Source organism: Choloepus didactylus, chromosome 2 (genome assembly GCF_015220235.1).
Source record: "Choloepus didactylus isolate mChoDid1 chromosome 2, mChoDid1.pri, whole genome shotgun sequence".
NCBI lineage: Eukaryota > Metazoa > Chordata > Mammalia > Pilosa > Megalonychidae > Choloepus > Choloepus didactylus.
In genome coordinates, this window is record NC_051308.1 from 225,308,060 (window position 1) to 225,325,372 (window position 17,313).

A 17,313-nucleotide genomic window follows, 5' to 3' on the forward strand; every position below is an offset into this window, starting at 1 on the left:
CTGTATCACAGAATTAAAAAATCAAAAGGAAGCCATGGAGAAGATCCTTGAAAACTAAGTTACTGAACACACCTTGTCCATATCCTTTAGATAAAACTCCTAAAGTTTTCCTGAAGTTAGGCTGATAAACATTTTCTTCTTTTTGCTTCAGCTGCCAGAAGTTATCAAATTAACTGCCCATATATCAACCTACTCAGTTTAGATTCCTGGTAACAAAAATTTCCTTTTACTTTTTTTCACAGAAATCTTGTTTTACCTTATTCTGTTATCAACTCAAAACTTCAACTTTTTTTGCTTTGCTAAATCTTAAATACAAAAATGACTTCATTATGGAGAACCAAACATCAAAAAAACATACAAAAACCACAACTGGATAGAGGGTTGTGCAGTCATTCATTTTTTAGCTTTCATTCACTTCCATAAATGTGCCAAGCTTTTAACTCATGGTCTGTTCAGAACTATTTGCTCTGCCTGAAAAATTCTTCTATTTTGCTTTGTCTGGTTGACTTGCTCAGCACGCCATACATTACTATTGCACCCTGCACTTTCCTTTCATAGCACTTATCACATAAAATAAAGCTACTCAAGCCTTAATTTCATCTTTTATTTTCCCAGCCCAAGTCTTCTCCCCAAGGTGTCAAGGGGCTAAAAAGTTAAACATCAATAAATTTCTAAGAAAAGTAGATTTCCTTGCAGTACTGAAACAAGTGAGAGTGGCAAGCATTTTTAAATTTAGAAATTTATTGTTTAATCCACAAGCTTTATATAGCTTTAGTTTAAAAAACAAAAACAAAAACAAAAACAAAACCCAAAACAACAAAAACAAGACACTATTTCAAAGTCCGGGCCCTTCCAGCCTTCCAAACACAAGAGCTCTGAAAGTTGTGTATATCAATTGGAAGAACAAGACAAAAAATTATGAATGGAGCCATGACATTTCAAAAAACAAAATTTTATATAACTGAAGGATCCTTCCTGGGACTAGATAATTGCCTTTACAAAAGAAAAGGAGGAAAAAAAAACCCAAAACACCAAAACCAGAATATAATGAAATTCCAGTGTTCCAAATCAACTTGTTACACAACCATATAAACCCACAGTGTCCTGGCAAACAACATGCTTTCATTTTCTGTCTCAATCTAGAGTTCGAATGTTGATTCATTTCAGCAGAGACTCCACAGGCAACAGGAAAGATGGTGGCATTAGAATATTCATTTATACTTTTGTGGTAGTTCAACAGTGGTCTTATTTCTGGGCAAGCTTACAAACCATACTAGGTTAGAAGCATCATAACTTAAATGGGTGCTAAGAATCAAATGAGAGAAAGAAAGGAAAAAAACCTCTGGGAATAGCCAGAGGCATTAAAGGAACCATAAGAACGCCAACCATATTTAAACCCCCTTTTTTAAACCCCCTTTTTTAAAAAGAGGATTTTTTTTCTTTTTGGCTTAGAATATTTCACGCTAAATGAATTTATGTCAGCTGTCAATGAAAGAATGTCACTAATACACTGTGGACACCTTTTGCAATGTAAATCCATGCCCCCTTTTTTACATGGTGAACGTCAACCTAGCAATTATTACAACAAATGTTATAGTCTAAAGCTCAAACACATTTTAGCAATTTTGAAATTGAATTGCGTACAAACCAAATAAAATTTACAACATAACAAACATTTCCATCTAAGACTGTGGGGACACTTGAGCCTTCCGCATTGATCTCAGGGCCTTTTCACGCAGGTGCTTTTCTAAGTCATCAAGGTTATCTTCAGCTTCACTTTCAGTCTCCTAAAAAGACAGAATGGTTATATAATTATGTCTTGAGATACTGGTGGGAGATGGTGAGTACAGAGCTGAATTATGTCTGGGCCAAATACAGATGCTCAGGATACTGCTGCCTTACTGTCCTGGGAGTGACAGCCTGTTAACGGACCATCCTTCCATTAACAAGGATATCTATGACTTGACACCGTTGTTCTCTTCTATGTATTTTGAAGGTAGAAGGGGTCTTAGTTTTACTTTTCATCTATAGGTAAGAAACTTATACTGCAGTTATTTGCCCCAGATAGCAAAAACTAGTTTTGCCAGAGCTAAGAATCTGGGTCTCCTCATTTCTCTAGTCCATACAATAACTAGTATATTTCCTCAGTGAAAATGACTTCCTCAAGGAAAAAAAATAAAATGCATATAATCTACTCAAAGATAAAAGGGATTTGGGCACGAAAGCTTAATTTCATTGGTCTGCTGTGTGTCACCTGAGACAAAGCACTTTTCTGTTAGTTAAGACTTGCATTAAAGGAAATGGAAAAAGCCTATTAATAAAAATAAAAAGCTTTTCAATAACTGACTTTAATGGGAAAATAAGGAAAGATACCCAGACTCCTGATAATGTCCTCTGGAAATAAATTATTCTCTAAATAGCATCAGTTAAGAGTCCATAGAACTCTAAATCCCACTGAAGTCTTGCTCTTTTACTGCACTCCATTTCCTAGCAAACACAAACCCTAGCAAACTGAAGAGATGATGGTAGAACAAGATGACTGTAATTAATAGCACTGAATTATATATTTGAATGTGTTCAGAAGGGGAAATTTTAGATTGTATATGTTATTAGAGTAAAAATTAAAAACAAAACCATAGGACTGTAAAACATCAACAATAAATCCTAATACAAACCATGGATTATAGTGAATAGTACAATTATAGGATGGCATATGGGAATTGTTTTATGCATGATTTTTTGTGTTTTATGCATGGTTGCTTTGTAAACCTACAACTTCTCTTTAAAAAAAAAAAAAAAGCTAGCCATCTTGCTTTCCCTACATTACTCAAATGTGAGGTCCACTTACCTTTCTGATGGATTATTTAAGTATTAATTCCTTGGTGGCTTTGGTTGCTAGGAAGACTAAAGGCAAAACTTACTCAACCATCAAAACTATACTGACCAACTCCTACAGTTCAATAATAAAAAGACAAATAACCCAATTAAAAAATGGACAAAGGATCTGGACATTTCCCCAAAGAGGACACATAGGTGGCCAATAAGCACAAGAAAAGATGTTCAACATCATTAGCCATCAGGGGAATGCAAACCAAACTACAATGAGATACCGCTTCACACCACTAGGATGACTAATAATAATAAAAAAGACATAATAACAAGGGTTGGCAAAGAGGTAAAAATTGGAAGCTTCATACACTGCTGGTGGGAATACAAAACAGTGTTCTCGGTGAGAAACAGACCAGAAGAGAACTACTTAGCTACAGTCTTAGAAAAAATGATTTAGCTACTTCTCAGAAAATGACTTAACCATCTGTATAGAACTGCAAGATAGCTATGAGTCCATACATACCTTTTTAGGCTCTGGCTCTGCCTCTGGTTCTTCCTGTGCTGATGTAGTTGTGGGAGCAGCAACGACTGCAGGGATTACAGTAGCTGCAGCGGCTGCAGCCACAGCCTTTTCCTTCTTGTGTTTTTTGTGCTTCTTGTGCTTCTTCTCCTTTTTGTGTTTCTTGTCCTTCTTTTTCTTCTTTTTCTTCCCGCCTCCTTCTTGGTCCGAATTCTAGAAATACAACAATAAAAGCAATAGAATTAATCTGATTAAAATTCTGTCCAAGTAAACAAATTATATGTTCTCAAGCAATGTGTAAATGGACAAATTTCAGGACTTCATAAAGCCTTAGCGGAAAAAAAACCAAAGGCCAATTACCACCAAGAAAACTATTCCTGGAGATGTTAACCAACCTACCACATTGAAAGCATCTCATCCTAAAACATGTATCCCTACTATCTGATAAAGCTGTTGTAAGGATTAAATGAGAATATCCATAATCACTCAGAATACTAGGTCTGACATGTAGCAGACTTTTAATAAATGGTACCAGCTATTATTCTAAATACTCTCTTGTATGAAACCATGTCTCTAGTCACCATCTGACCTCTCCTATCTTTAGAGTGGGGTTGTTTTGTTCATCTTCACTGAATATACACTGAATTTATGCAAAGGGAAGATTCTGCTTTAATCAAATCTAGTCCATAATTTTAAATTTCACACTTCACATTTCTAAGAAATTTATTTAAAATGCCTCACAATCCATTGTTAGCACAATAATTCAGTTAACCCTATTAAGATGGATATCTAATCACTAATCTTATACAATACAAACTTTCCCAAGTTCAGATTTATGACTCACAAAAGGGGAAAAACAGTTTAAATCCAATACTTTAACACCCCAATGATCTTTAAATGTAAAAATAAGAATTTTCTTATGCAGTTTGCCAGACAACATATGAGACAATACAGTACTTTTCATCACATCTAATATTTTGCAGGCTGCAAGGCTCATTTTTGCATTACAGAAGTATTTCCACTGTAGGAAAAAAAGAGCATCAAAGTGGAAAGAAGAAAAGTCCTTCTAAAACATAATCACTGTCAACATTTGGTATCTTCTTTTTAATATTTTTATTTTCTTCTTTATAAAAATGGAATACTATAAATACAACCTAAGACTGAAAATACTTATTGACTGTGTGATCTTAACTAGGTATCTGAAAAGGTATCAAACACCAAGACAACAAAAGAATACTAAACTACTCTTCTAGATAACATAGGTAACTTTGTTTTTATTTTTTATATAGTCCAATCTCAACCACTGATTCTAGAATTTCACAGTATTAAACATTTTGCAAATTAGGGGGTGGTTAGAATATCAGGTTTTCCATGGACTGTTGATATAACCACCACTGATCAGTGCCTCCTGGGAGGTCCATCTGAAGCAAAGAAAGTAATTCTCCTCTGAGCTACACAAGATAAACTTCTCTGATTCAAGTGACCGTATACAATCACAAGGGATGTCTAAAACAAGGCAGACACATACCCGTGCCGGAGATGGGCTTGGTGTTGGGCTTTTAGCCTTTTTGACTGGTACCGCTGGTGACCAGTTTGTAGAGGGTGACTGAGACTGGACAGGGGACGGAGGTGCTTGGGGTTTTTTAGCTGCTGGCTCAGGAGATCCTGAGACAGATCGAGAAGATGAGACCCTCCTTACAGATTGAGGGCTTGGTGAGGCAGCCCTAGACAAAGAAGAAAAAAGAAAACAAAACACTTAGCATCCAAGGCAGAGATCTTCCCTGAGAGAAAATAACCAACTACCACTCTGAAACCAGGTCACAAGCTTCAAATGTTTACAGCATTTAAGTTTGCTGATTCTGTTAACATATCAAATTTACACCAGCTAAGTCTCCTGGGTAGTAGAGTTCAAGGCCTATAATCCTCTAGCTGTTCTATTAATGATACTTTGTACATGAAATTAGTAATTCTAGTTTACATTTTAAAACTGCTTTTATCAGTCTTACATGGACACAAAAGAAATGTTCTGTATTTCACTTTGGAGTTTAGTTTGGGAAGCACACCCCTCAAAAGATACTAGTAAGAACCAAGTAAAATCCTATGATATTTAATATCTGCCATTTAATTTCCTGAACATGTTAAAGAATCTGTAAATAGCACCTAGAATTTCCCTTAAAAAGTTTCTATTTACCATTTATTTCTTTCTGTAATTTCTCAATACAAAGGAAAAAAAATCCAAATATAAAGAGCTATGCAAGTTAGCATTTCTTAACCAAAAAGCATAAAATATTTTTACTTTTTTGTCTTTTTGGGTTCCGGAGTTCTGGAGACTCTCCTAATGGGCCTAGTACTTGGAGATGGGGACTGCCTTCTTTGGGGTGATGATGATGCTCCTCTTCGAATGGGGGGAGGGCTTGAGGTGGTCTGAGGAGCTCGAGGCCGTGGTGAGGGCGAATGCCGTTTGTTTGGTTGTGGAGATCGGGCCTCCCGGGTAGATCGACTTGGGGAAGACCCTTTCCTATGCTTTGACGATAACGATGGTGATCGTCTCTTGGTGACTGGGGAGCTTCTTTGTTTGGGAGGTGGAGAATGGGAGACCCTACGCTTTGGCGGTGGAGATGGCGATGCCCTTCTTTTAGGAGGGGGAGGTGGAGAAGCTGTTCTTCTCTTTGGAGGGGGAGAAGGAGAATATCTTCTCTGTATTGGAGGAGAGTATCTTCTTGGGGAAGGTGAGCGCCGACGTGGTGGAGGAGAAGGAGTCCTAGGAAAAACACATCAATAAGTTGAAAGAGTCAACAGAATTAAGGAAAAAGAATGTAAAGAAAACTAACTAGCAGTTACGGTTCTAATACAGTTATCACTAGTCAAAGGGAGTGTGTTTTCAAGTGGACATGCTACACTTTCTTCCTCTTTTGAAGCAAAAACACATTTAATAAATTACGGTTTATCTCAGATGACAACAATATAGGACATTCTGGTTAATGGAGGAATTTGCAGTTTAAACAAAGAATTCAAATTGTCAGTCATTTAGCACAATCTATATGGGATCAATTTACTGTTTTTTTGAGAAGAGAATCTTGCACTGCTTTGAAGTTATAACTGTGAACATCAGTTACCATAATAACCACCAAGTTACTAAATTAGCAAGACTCTACTGACTATAGTTAACTTACTCAGGAAGTCTGTGCTTTCAAGAGCTCTCCTATGTAGTGTCTTCTCTGAATTGGCATTTGGACTCTCCATTAATAGAGTTCACTGCAGTTTTAAAGATACCTCTACACCTCCCCACCCCCAAGGAGAGACTGTTTTCTTTTCTTTATCAAAAGACCACTTTTCAATGGAAATCTGCTAAGCAGACTGTATCCTTGCATAAGTCCAGCCAGTGGTTGCCTGACCTTTGTCTTAATGCTTAATTCCTACAAAATCCTAGGAACTCTTAGGAATTAAGACCTGAAAATAATATTCACACCCCCAAACCTAGTTTGTTCCTGGATCTTTCCATCTTTGAACTTAAAATAAGTATGTTCCCACCTGGAATCAACTTTACAATGGCCTCTTTTTGGGATAACATTGTAAAGTGCACTACCATCTACAAAGCAAGGTTGTCTTGAGGGACTAGAGAGTTCTTTTTACATACAAAGTAATCAAAGAACCTGGCACTTTGCCTACCACATACATAACAGGCATTCAAGAATGTGGCCATTATACCGACACTTCAGTGACATATTTGAGCAGTGCCTTTAAAAAGTATTTTTGATTTTTAATTTGAAATAATTTTAGATTTACAGAAGAATTGCAAAATTTGTGATTTCCCATACACCCTTCACCCAGCCTTTCCTATGTTAACATCTAATACAACCACAGAAAAGTTATTAAAACTAAAAAAATTAATCTTAGTAATAACTTCATATTAACTAAAATACCAATACTGGATTTCCCCAGTTTCTCTACAAATGTTTTTTCTTTTCCAGAGTCCCATTTAGTTGTCACGTCTTAATTTCCTCCAATCTGTGACTACTACTCAGTCTTTGTTTTTCATGACTTGGACACTTTTGGAGAGTACTAGTCATTTACCTTATAGCATGATTGTCAATTTGAGTTTTTCTGTATTTCCTAAAAATTAGATTGAAGTCATGCATACCTGTGAAGAATACCACAGAGGTATCCAGCAAGTATATGATATTAATGTGTTACTGAAGATGTTAACCTTGATTACTTAAAGTGGTATCTGCAAGGACTCCCCATTGTAAAGGTATTATTTTCCCCTTTATAATCACTAAATAGAGCAATGTCACTTTTAAACTTATTTAACATCTTCATTGATATGTAATTCTCATACCATAAAATTCCCCCATATAAAGTGGGTTTTAGTATATTCAGAGTTATGCAACCATCACCACCCCCAATCTCATGTCCCTCCTCCACCCTAGGCAACCACTCATATTCTTTTTCTCTAGATATGCCTATTCTGAACTTGTCACATAAATGGAAAAGCAAGCCACATTAATAAGATACTTCAATCATAAAGACTCAGAGTTGTGCTGCGATTGTCTCCCTACTGCCCCAATTATCCTTCCAACACATCTGATAAAGTACCTTCGTCGTGGTGGGGGTGTGGGAGATCTGCGCCGCCGAGGAGGAGCTGGAGAAGGAGAACGTCGCCTTCTGGTGGGTGGTGGGGAGGGACTTCTCCTCCGTCTACCACTAAACCAAAGAAAAATTATAAGTGATTCTCTGAATCAGCAAAAAAAGATAGTTTCAATTATCATTAACCTAAAAGCCAGCAATAGTTACCAAATGCTTCAGAGTAGAGGTTTAAAACTAAGGTCAAGACCCTGAAGGCAACCAGCCTTAAAAAAAAAAAAAAAAAAAAAAAAAAGAACCAGAAAGTTTTACTTGTGGTAAGGGTATTATTTTGTGAAATTTTTGTTTTAGTACATGATATAAACCATTCTTATCTGATTCAGGGTGAAAAAATCTTGGAAACAGCATCTTATAGAGTGTTGCTTTTTAATTAAGGATGTATATCAGAATCACTGGGAATGCTTCCTTAGAAATGTCTACCAGATCTGGGATCAAATTCAGCCAGCCAGGTGTATTTTAAAAAAGCTTTCCAGATGATTCTGATTCCTTATTAGGAACAACTGTTGTAGAGCTTGGGAAAATTCAATGCTCCAATATAGAAATTTAAAATATCACTATTAGCCAGTGGCGTACGACCCAAAATCTGTGTGTCACTGCTCCAAGTTCTCAGTTTGTTTTTTTTTTTAAAGGTATCTCCATTGCCCAAAAGTGGTATACTATTAACTAAAAAACACTGTCCCAAAGACAAATGACCAAAATTGTCTAAGTACTAAAGCTATCACTGGAACAATGTGGTTAAAATATAGATGAGAACCACAAAAACCTTAATTCTGGGCTCTGCTACACACTTAACCAACACAAAAAGCACACCTGAAAAATAAGGTTATAACAGTTGAACTCACAGCAGCCTGACAACAGAAATAGTAAAATATACAGCAAGTCAGTTTGCCACCTTTTGGGGAAGTCTGGGGTAGTCAAATGATGTAATTTAATTCCTCATTTCTGGAGATAATTTCTAAAATTTACTAGGTCTCAGTTCCCCTTTACAAATAAGGAGAGCTCTATAACTGAGCATAGAAAATTCTAAAATAATTATTATTTTCCAATATAAGCATGCTTGTATCTTGTGGCGAAAGACTTCACTTTGAGCAGATCTAAAATATAAACTATAAGAGGTGACATATCAAAATGGACAAATCTGGTAAATAAAATGTAGACACCAACCCATTAATTACAAGAAGGGACAATAAAAGAGAAGCTACTCTACAAGAAGGGCTCATCTGGCAGAAGAAATGATCCCAAAAGGTTTGCCTGAAGTGTGGGTTAATCTGAGAATTATGGGACTTGGAGAAACAGGATGACTACAGTATTACCTGCTTCAACAAGTAATGGGTATTTCAAATGGGAAAAGACATTCTAACTTTCAACAAGACGTAAAAAGAAGAAAGGTTTATACTTGCAAATTTTGGTAAAGTGACACAAAATAGGAGAACTTCCAATATATTAACAGCAGGTATGAGAGGCTACTATTGTTGTTGACACAGCTTCTGTTTTAAAAAATATTGCCCCGATTTCATCTTGCTAAACTTTAATCTCCTTTAAAAACTTAAACTCAGATTAGAATTTACTGTGATACACTAATGACCTGGGATATTTATTTCTGCCTCAGTTCTCATCTGCAAAATGAAGGGCTTGGAGTAACTAAAAAGGTCCCTTTCAGTGATGATCTTCTATGTCCTATGTTAGTATGTGAGAAAATAAACCAAAAAGCGAGAAAGAATGAATTAAACCATAATCAGACTAGTTTAACATAAAGAACTGCCAGAAAAATAATATGATAATCAGTCATAACTGGTGTCCTGACACACATGGGTCTATGACCTGAAAGCTACAGAGATTCTTACCTGAGCTGGTAAGGCATGCTTCAGGAATTTTAAAAAGCTAAGCATTATCCAGTTATACTCTGAATGCTAATACCAAGCCTTCATTTCTGGATAGAAATTGTTGTTTAGGGACCCCCCTCCCCCACCAACCTGCATCACCCTATCGAGAATCACAGTTCCAAAGAGACTCATTTACAGATGGATAAATCTGTGATATAACTCTTAAGGGTGCAGGACAGAGGAGTCTTATCAGAAGGAGCTAGCTTGCTGTCTCTGCAGTGACCTTTTCAGGATAACCTCACTTCACCAGTCATGCTGGTAATGACAGTAAGAAGTTAGGGATATGACAACTGCCTCTTTCAAACCGAGTTATGATGAATCTAACTCGTATCCTTTAAATTAAGGAGTGTTCAAAACCAAAGACAAGATATAAGAGTGTGGAAAATTTTAAGTTTTTCAATGTTTAAGCTCTAAACATAAAATATTCCAAACTAGGCTATATTTCCCTCCTTAATTCCAAATGGTTCTTTCTCCATCTCTAAATCTTAGACACCTCATAGCGATTTCTAATGTCATTACACCTGAGGTTACTAATACAGCTTGAAATACCTTCTTAATGAGGAAAAACAAAATGAAAACATCTTGGAATAATACAATAACTGTTAATGTTGCTTTTACTGCTATGGGAAGAGAAATCTCTTTCCAGAATAAAGGTAGTTCCACAACAGGGGAAAAAAAAGAAGGCTTACCACTAACCTAATTCTGTAAAGCAATTGTTTGGCTGCTATACTAGCAATTTCAGAGAAGCCAGAAGGAACTGTAGCTGGGAAAAGAATAACCCAGCATCCATATTTTTCTTTTTGAGGATTATGTATTTTAATGTTGTGTAACAATTTCTTTCAAAGCACAAATATCCTGCTCTGCTTCATCATGAACAGTGCTGACTGCTAAGAGCCTTTCCAAGATAATACTCTAAATGAGACACCTAAAACAGTAGTTACAAAAACTGAGTTATAAAGAGCACAGTGTGATAATTTTAGGAAGGATAAACTCTTAGAAATTTCGTGGCAGTTAAAACCCCAAAATGCAGAACACTGGTGAAGACTAGTATAGTACCAAAAGCACTCGGTCACTTTGCCAAGAAACTCAATTTACTTGTTCTGTGCCTGTCTTTTTGCACTTTTAATAAAATGAGACAGACCTGAATTAGAGATTTCTATATATGATTTTGCTCTAAAATGTTATGTTTCTAAGGTCACATGGATGCTGATGATCAAAAAATGTCAATAAAGATATGCAATTCTCCTCCCCACTTCTAGAAACACTGAACAGGACCAAAAGTCCAAAGCCTTACATTCATTTTTAATAAGTCACCAGAAACATAAGGTGTCCCCCCACCCCCCATCCAATATAAGGAGCTATTATGATCTTACTTCTTGCAAAGTATCCATATACTGTAAAACTATGCCCTTCTTGATATAAAGAAGGTATTTGAAATCGAGGTTCAGGTGATGCTCTAAATAAACATCTTGTGCACATTTCCTCCCATTTTTAATTTGAATTTTAAAGAAAAACAATCAAACTAAAACAACTGAGAAGCTTTTCCACAGCTATAGCCACTGTTTACCTTAGAATGTGATAAGTAACCTAAACAGGAATTAAGTCACTAAAACTTTGACAGGTAATTAGAATTTACAAAGTAGTGTCTAACCAACCTTTTAGTCACTGGTGATTGCCATCGTTTTCCCATCTGCATCCTGAGAGCAGTGGAGGAAAAAAAAGGTCAAAAATTCCACTCACCAAATATTTACTTTGATGGAATTATGTACCACAAATGGAGATATTTTTGTGTTCAGAGACGCTCAGGAACTAATGCTATGATTTAACCATTTGGTTTATTCTTCTAGTCATGTACATATAGGACATGGTTCAAAACTTACTCAGTTTCTCATTAAACGGGAATAACCATCACACAAATCAAACCAAAAAACAAAAACTCAGAATTGACCATCTCCTTCTGAAAGTCCTTGGAATGAGGGGGTTAACTAAATTCTAAAAAAGCACAAAGCCCATCCCTTAAGTTATATAATGTCATCACAACTAGAGAACATCAGCGAAGACATTACCGAGGGGAGGTCTCTTTCTGGCGCTTTCGTGGTGATGGAGAGGCACTCCGGGAAGGGGAATGTCTCCGCCGCCTGCCCACCTCGCCATTCTTCACATGGGACCTCTTGGGTCGCTCATCTTCTGAAGAGGAGGAGGAGCCGGAGTCTGTAATTTCACAGCAAAGAAAAAAATTACAACTGGTCTATGCTTATTAAGAGTCTGTCCATGTTTTCTGAATCCAGGTGGATAGACTGTCCGAATTGGCAAGTCCACTCATATAAGTAAGCGTATGTACAAACATTACTTCTAAACAGAGGCAATATAATACATACTCAATGACTTCAAAGCCAAGCATAAATAAGTATTATTATATAAATAGAAGTTCTATGTATCATTTTCATAACACAATCCAACCAAGAAAACAAGTGTCCCTGAATAAGTCTAGTGATTACCCAAATAACTAAGTAAAACTTAAACACACGTGCAGCAACTACTCGATTCCTGTTACCTAAGCACTCTTAATGCCACTTAAAGTCGTATTAGGATATTAGGTTATGAGTAACTTATTTTTACATCCACAGCTTTGACCAAACAAATAAACAGAATGCATGTGGCACTTCCTACAGTGTATGGTAGCAAATGTCCAGGACTGCGAAGAGAAAAACTTCAATTGTTTACACATGGTCTTCTTAAAGTAACTCATGACTGCCCCCACAAATCAAAACTTAAATGAAAAATAAAATCCCAAGAATCAAAAAACAGGCCTAAGAACTACACCCATTTTCAAACTATTCCATGAATAACCTGGTCTAAAGAGGGCAAAAGCTGTGTAACTTTTAACTGACTTAATGCCACTATGGGCTGGTTTGGTTTCCATTTCATAAATGAAAAGCAAAGGTAGTACCTAGACCAAGTCACAAATACCAAGTGAGCTAATAAGAAAGGAGCATCTGGTTTAGAAATCAGGTTCCTGTGCACACTCTTTAATCCAGCAATTCTCTTTCTAATTATTTTATAGATGTACTTTCTTTCATAAGTGCACAAAAAAACTAGCAACAACCTAAATGTCCACCAAATAGGAGACTGATTCAATAAATTATGGTATAATCTTACAATAAAAAATGTTGCAGGTAGCAAAGAGTGTAGTAGAACCATAAGAATTAACAGGGAAAAATGTTCTAGTTATATTAAGTTAAAAAGGCAGGTAACACTCTAAAGTTTGACCTTACTATTTTTTAAACCACAGATTCTTAATATGCACTGAAAAATTCTGAATAAAAGTGGTTAGCTTTCAGAAGTAAGACTAGGAGTTGAGAGGAACTATATTCTTCAATTTTATACCCCTCTAGTCTGTTTTACTATTGTTCTCTAAGGATTTATTACTTTTATAACAACTTAAAAGATAATTTAAGTTTTGGAAAGGACTTAAAACCAAAAAACAAAAGCAAAATAATGCCCCCCCCCAAGAGATTTCCAATGTAGGCACAAATAAATAATTTCTTCGAAGTATAGACACTACAGTGATAGATATTTATATCTCAACTATTTTTTTAAATTAGGAAATGCAAGTAGAAAAAAAGTTTAAGAATCAGCGTCCATACCAGATGAAGACTGCTGGTTCTGTCGTCTGTACTGGCGTCTCTGCTGTACAGAGTCTGCTGCTGCCATTTTGCCGCCTTTATCTTCTTCTGAAAGATGGATGTATTTAGACAGTGTTTCTTTAGTTATACACATAGAAAGTGACATATTTGAAGAGGAAAACAGTCTCTCAAACCTTCCTTTATCTGGTTGGATCAAACAATATGAGACTATACTTCTTACAATGGAGAAGGAGATTAAAACGCCAATTTAAATGCTGATTTAGACTACTGGCACCAAACAAAATCAAAACAAACCTATTTAGGCAGTTGCTACAAGTCAGGCTGGGTGCCAAGAACTTTATAAACATTTTAATAACCACAAACCAAAAGGATGGTTCTATTATATCCCCAACTTTCTGATGAGACTCAGATAAATTAAACAAAAAGGAGTTAAGTGGTAGAGCTGCAGTTTCAAGCCACGTCTGTTCAACTTTGAAGTTCTAGTGCTTAACCACTAAGTCATATCCTTTAATTAATCTTTAACCAACAGGTGTTGACCAAATATGCCACAAACTAATTCAGCTTGAAAAACAATGACAACTTACCAGATTCAGATAACTCTACTTTTCTAGGCTTGGGTGCTGGTGAAGGAGACTCTCTTTTCTCAGTACCTTTATGTTTTGTCACTAAAAAAAGAATAAGGAGGAAAAAACTCACATACAAGAAAAGAAAAAATAAGGCTATACAACTGTATGCTTTCTTACAAGTACCTTTTTACCTGTTAAATTGTCTTCAAACATTAGATACATAAAAATCCAAGTTTTCACAATACCAGTTTATTAACTTTTTTGAATTGCAGAAAATAGATGTGGTTATTCTAATAAAAAGGGAAGGTAATGTTGTTACTGAGTAGAACAAGCTTTATACAATGTATAACATTCAGCTCAGCAAAGGAAACCTCTGTGCTGCTTGAACTCTACAACCTAAGACACACATACAACTGGGAGGGCTCATCAGCATAAAAGCTTTCAAGCACTCACTCACTATATGAGGGTTCAACAAAGTAATCAAGATGATAAATGACCAAGAAATAAAATTAGATAAAATTTTCACAGAAAAAGATACTTGGCCTGGAGATGAATTAGCTACCCAAGAGGCTGAAGGCTATGAGAGCATAAACGTCACAGTAGCATCAGATTTAAATTATCTATGAAAAAAGATGACCTTTACACGACAGTAAAAATTGTTAACTACTAAGGCTGAAAGAGTCTGTCTAAACTCTACGCACACCCACCCAAAGAAAAAGACAGCTCTGTAATATACCTAAGATAGAAGAGCTGTGGGTATGTCATGAATTATCCAACCTATCTTTCCCAATTGCATGGAAAATTTTTATTATGGCAACTATCTTTTGTATGCTTGCTATGTTACAGGAACTGTTGAGCATGGTTGCTAGTATCAATCTCCATTTTACAAGAGGAGAAATCTAAAGTCTAAAAAGAAAACACAAAATTCTGTTTCTAGGCCATGGGCTCTAATCCTCAGCAGTAACTGTCTGTGCTTATAATATATCAAAACTATGTACAGACATGTTATAATCCTTAATCTTACCATGGATTAGCCTGAACTACCACTTGAGAACGATCTCTCAGAGAATCAAAACTTGAAGACGACGTGATCCCTTCAGGATCCTTGCCCCTTATGTTGATTAGAGAAATTATCATGGAAGGTTTGACCCAGAATACAAATATGTCTCATTTAACAGACACTCATATTTAAAGCTCTATTAAAACTTATTCCAAGGAGCAATAAATTAACGGAACTAGGGATTCAACACAACAATTTCATCTTTGCTCAGGTAGTCAAACTGGAGAATTTGCCACTATAATTTTCAATGAACAGAATTTTATTAATAATTCTATCTAATATTAACCATTTGGACAAGCCATTGGCTTGGGTAAAAGAATGGTTAGCACTGAATTAGATATCATGAATTATAGGAGGAGATATGATTAGCAAAAGTATATTTAAAACTCATATTTTAAATACAAAGAAATGAAATAGAAATATATTTTTTTAATTTTTTAAGGCTATTTTTCTAGACAGTATTCTACAATTAATCCTCAATTCATGAAGACAGCAACCAGTTAGGCATCTAAGTTACCAACTCAGAGAACTGAGTCCCAAAATTTGTTTGGAAGCTGGCTGTTTGGATGTCAGAATGCATTTTCCCCTGAGAAACATTTAAAATTTGGTTAGGTTTGCAAAACAGTTGGCAAAAGCCTACCTACCAAATACTTCAACTGAACTATAACAATATTTACTTTTTTTTTTCATGCAAACACATTTAGTTTTACCCTGATTCACTTTGTCATTAATAGCTTAGTTAAAACAGTTTTTCATTACTGTTAGTATGCTCATACCATCAGATTCATATCTCTTATGTATCTCTACTGGTTATTCAGTATGACTGAATAACAGTATTATTAAGATAAGTTCATGTTTCATCAAGGTTCTATTTGTCTAGCTGAAATTTTATAGTTTACTTTGTTAATTATGCTTTATTTTTAGTATTCAAAGGGCAAAATTGTTTTAGCATTATATCAAAAGTCTAAGAAGTCAAATGAAACACCAAAATTTTAAATTTACCTCTACAGTCTTATTAGTCTCCCAGACCTACCCAAAAGATCACTTGTAAAGATAAGTCACTCTGACCAGAATTAGTAATATTCACTAACTGTCTACAAAGCACAATTTATCAAGGCTAAATTGATCTAAATACACTAAAACTTATCACCATTGTAGGTATAGGTACTCTGTTAATACTTTATTGAAGATGCCACTGATTTAAAAGCAGCAGCATTTTATGTACCACTAAGATAATGCCAATATAACCATGTCATACCATTGATTATAAGATGCTTCCTACAGACCCTTTCAGGTGAGCATGTATATTGTACTCCAAATACTTTACCCCAAATCCCCCAAAACGCTTTTCTTGCCTTCCTCCCACTCTACTGGGGGCCAAAAATACAAGTTGCCCTCTCTTCCTTGGCAGTTGCCTTCTCTCAATAGCAGAGCTCTAAACCCTCAACTTAGTGGCTGCTATATGAAATACAAACACAAAATCTTAATGACATTTTAGTGGTGTTGCTCCTGTTACCAGCCATGGAGTTGGTAAAGAAAAGAATTTCTGAAATTATACTACCAGGTACAGCAGCCAAAGAATTTTACCCTGTGCCTCCATCTCCCTTTTCCAGCAGTTAAAGAAGCACTTTGGGAAAAATGAGCAAAAGAATATTTTATTCAAATAGGAATGAGAATGCTTAAATTCCAGTCCTGGCCTGTTAGTGATTGACTTTGAGAATCTGTCTCTTGGTGACAATCTTTAAGGACTTTTGTCACTCTGAAATTTCTTGGAGAGCTAAGAATCATTTTAATGTTATAAAAGGTATTTCTAAGTAGTTCAAACCAATATTCCGCTTCAGTAGACACAAGACAGCTCCTGATTTTAACTGCCCACAGGGTGTATCTTTTGCTGGGATTTTGTTTGGATATGGAAAGTCCTGTCCCAGAACTCATAGGAATAGCCTGGCTTATCTCTCTCCTTTGTACATTTTCTGTGTCACATCAGCAAAAAGCAGTGCTACTCCCCTCCAACAATATACCAAAGCACAAGAGCTTGGCACCCTTGCAGACTCTTTTTTTTTTTTTTTTTTTTTGCAGACTCTTTTTAAAAGGTAACTAATAATTCTTAGCAAGCAAGCAAGCAATTTTAACAAGGTAAATTTTGTGCAATAACTTTGGCCAT

At 35.8% G+C, this 17,313-nt stretch overlaps 1 protein-coding gene across 17 annotated transcripts in view; it reads right to left on the bottom strand.

The window, feature by feature from the left end:
* Positions 1-590: 590 nt before the first annotated feature.
* SRRM1 (serine and arginine repetitive matrix 1) overlaps positions 591-17,313 on the bottom strand; it is a 29,103-nt gene continuing 12,380 nt past the window's right edge. For 8 of the 17 annotated variants that reach the window (XM_037828153.1, XM_037828144.1, XM_037828151.1 and 5 more), the window contains 9 exons: positions 14,108-14,188; positions 13,524-13,610; positions 11,943-12,087; positions 11,532-11,573; positions 7,946-8,053; positions 5,646-6,110; positions 4,878-5,073; positions 3,353-3,562; positions 591-1,787 (listed from right to left, as the gene is read on the bottom strand). In XM_037828153.1, coding sequence (XP_037684081.1) covers positions 1,683-1,787; positions 3,353-3,562; positions 4,878-5,073; positions 5,646-6,110; positions 7,946-8,053; positions 11,532-11,573; positions 11,943-12,087; positions 13,524-13,610; positions 14,108-14,188 — 1,439 coding nt within the window. In that variant the 3' untranslated portion in view covers positions 591-1,682. The remainder of the gene's footprint in view (positions 1,788-3,352; positions 3,563-4,877; positions 5,074-5,645; positions 6,111-7,945; positions 8,054-11,531; positions 11,574-11,942; positions 12,088-13,523; positions 13,611-14,107; positions 14,189-17,313) is intronic. The other 9 variants (XM_037828158.1, XM_037828154.1, XM_037828149.1 and 6 more) reach the window with 3 other exon arrangements.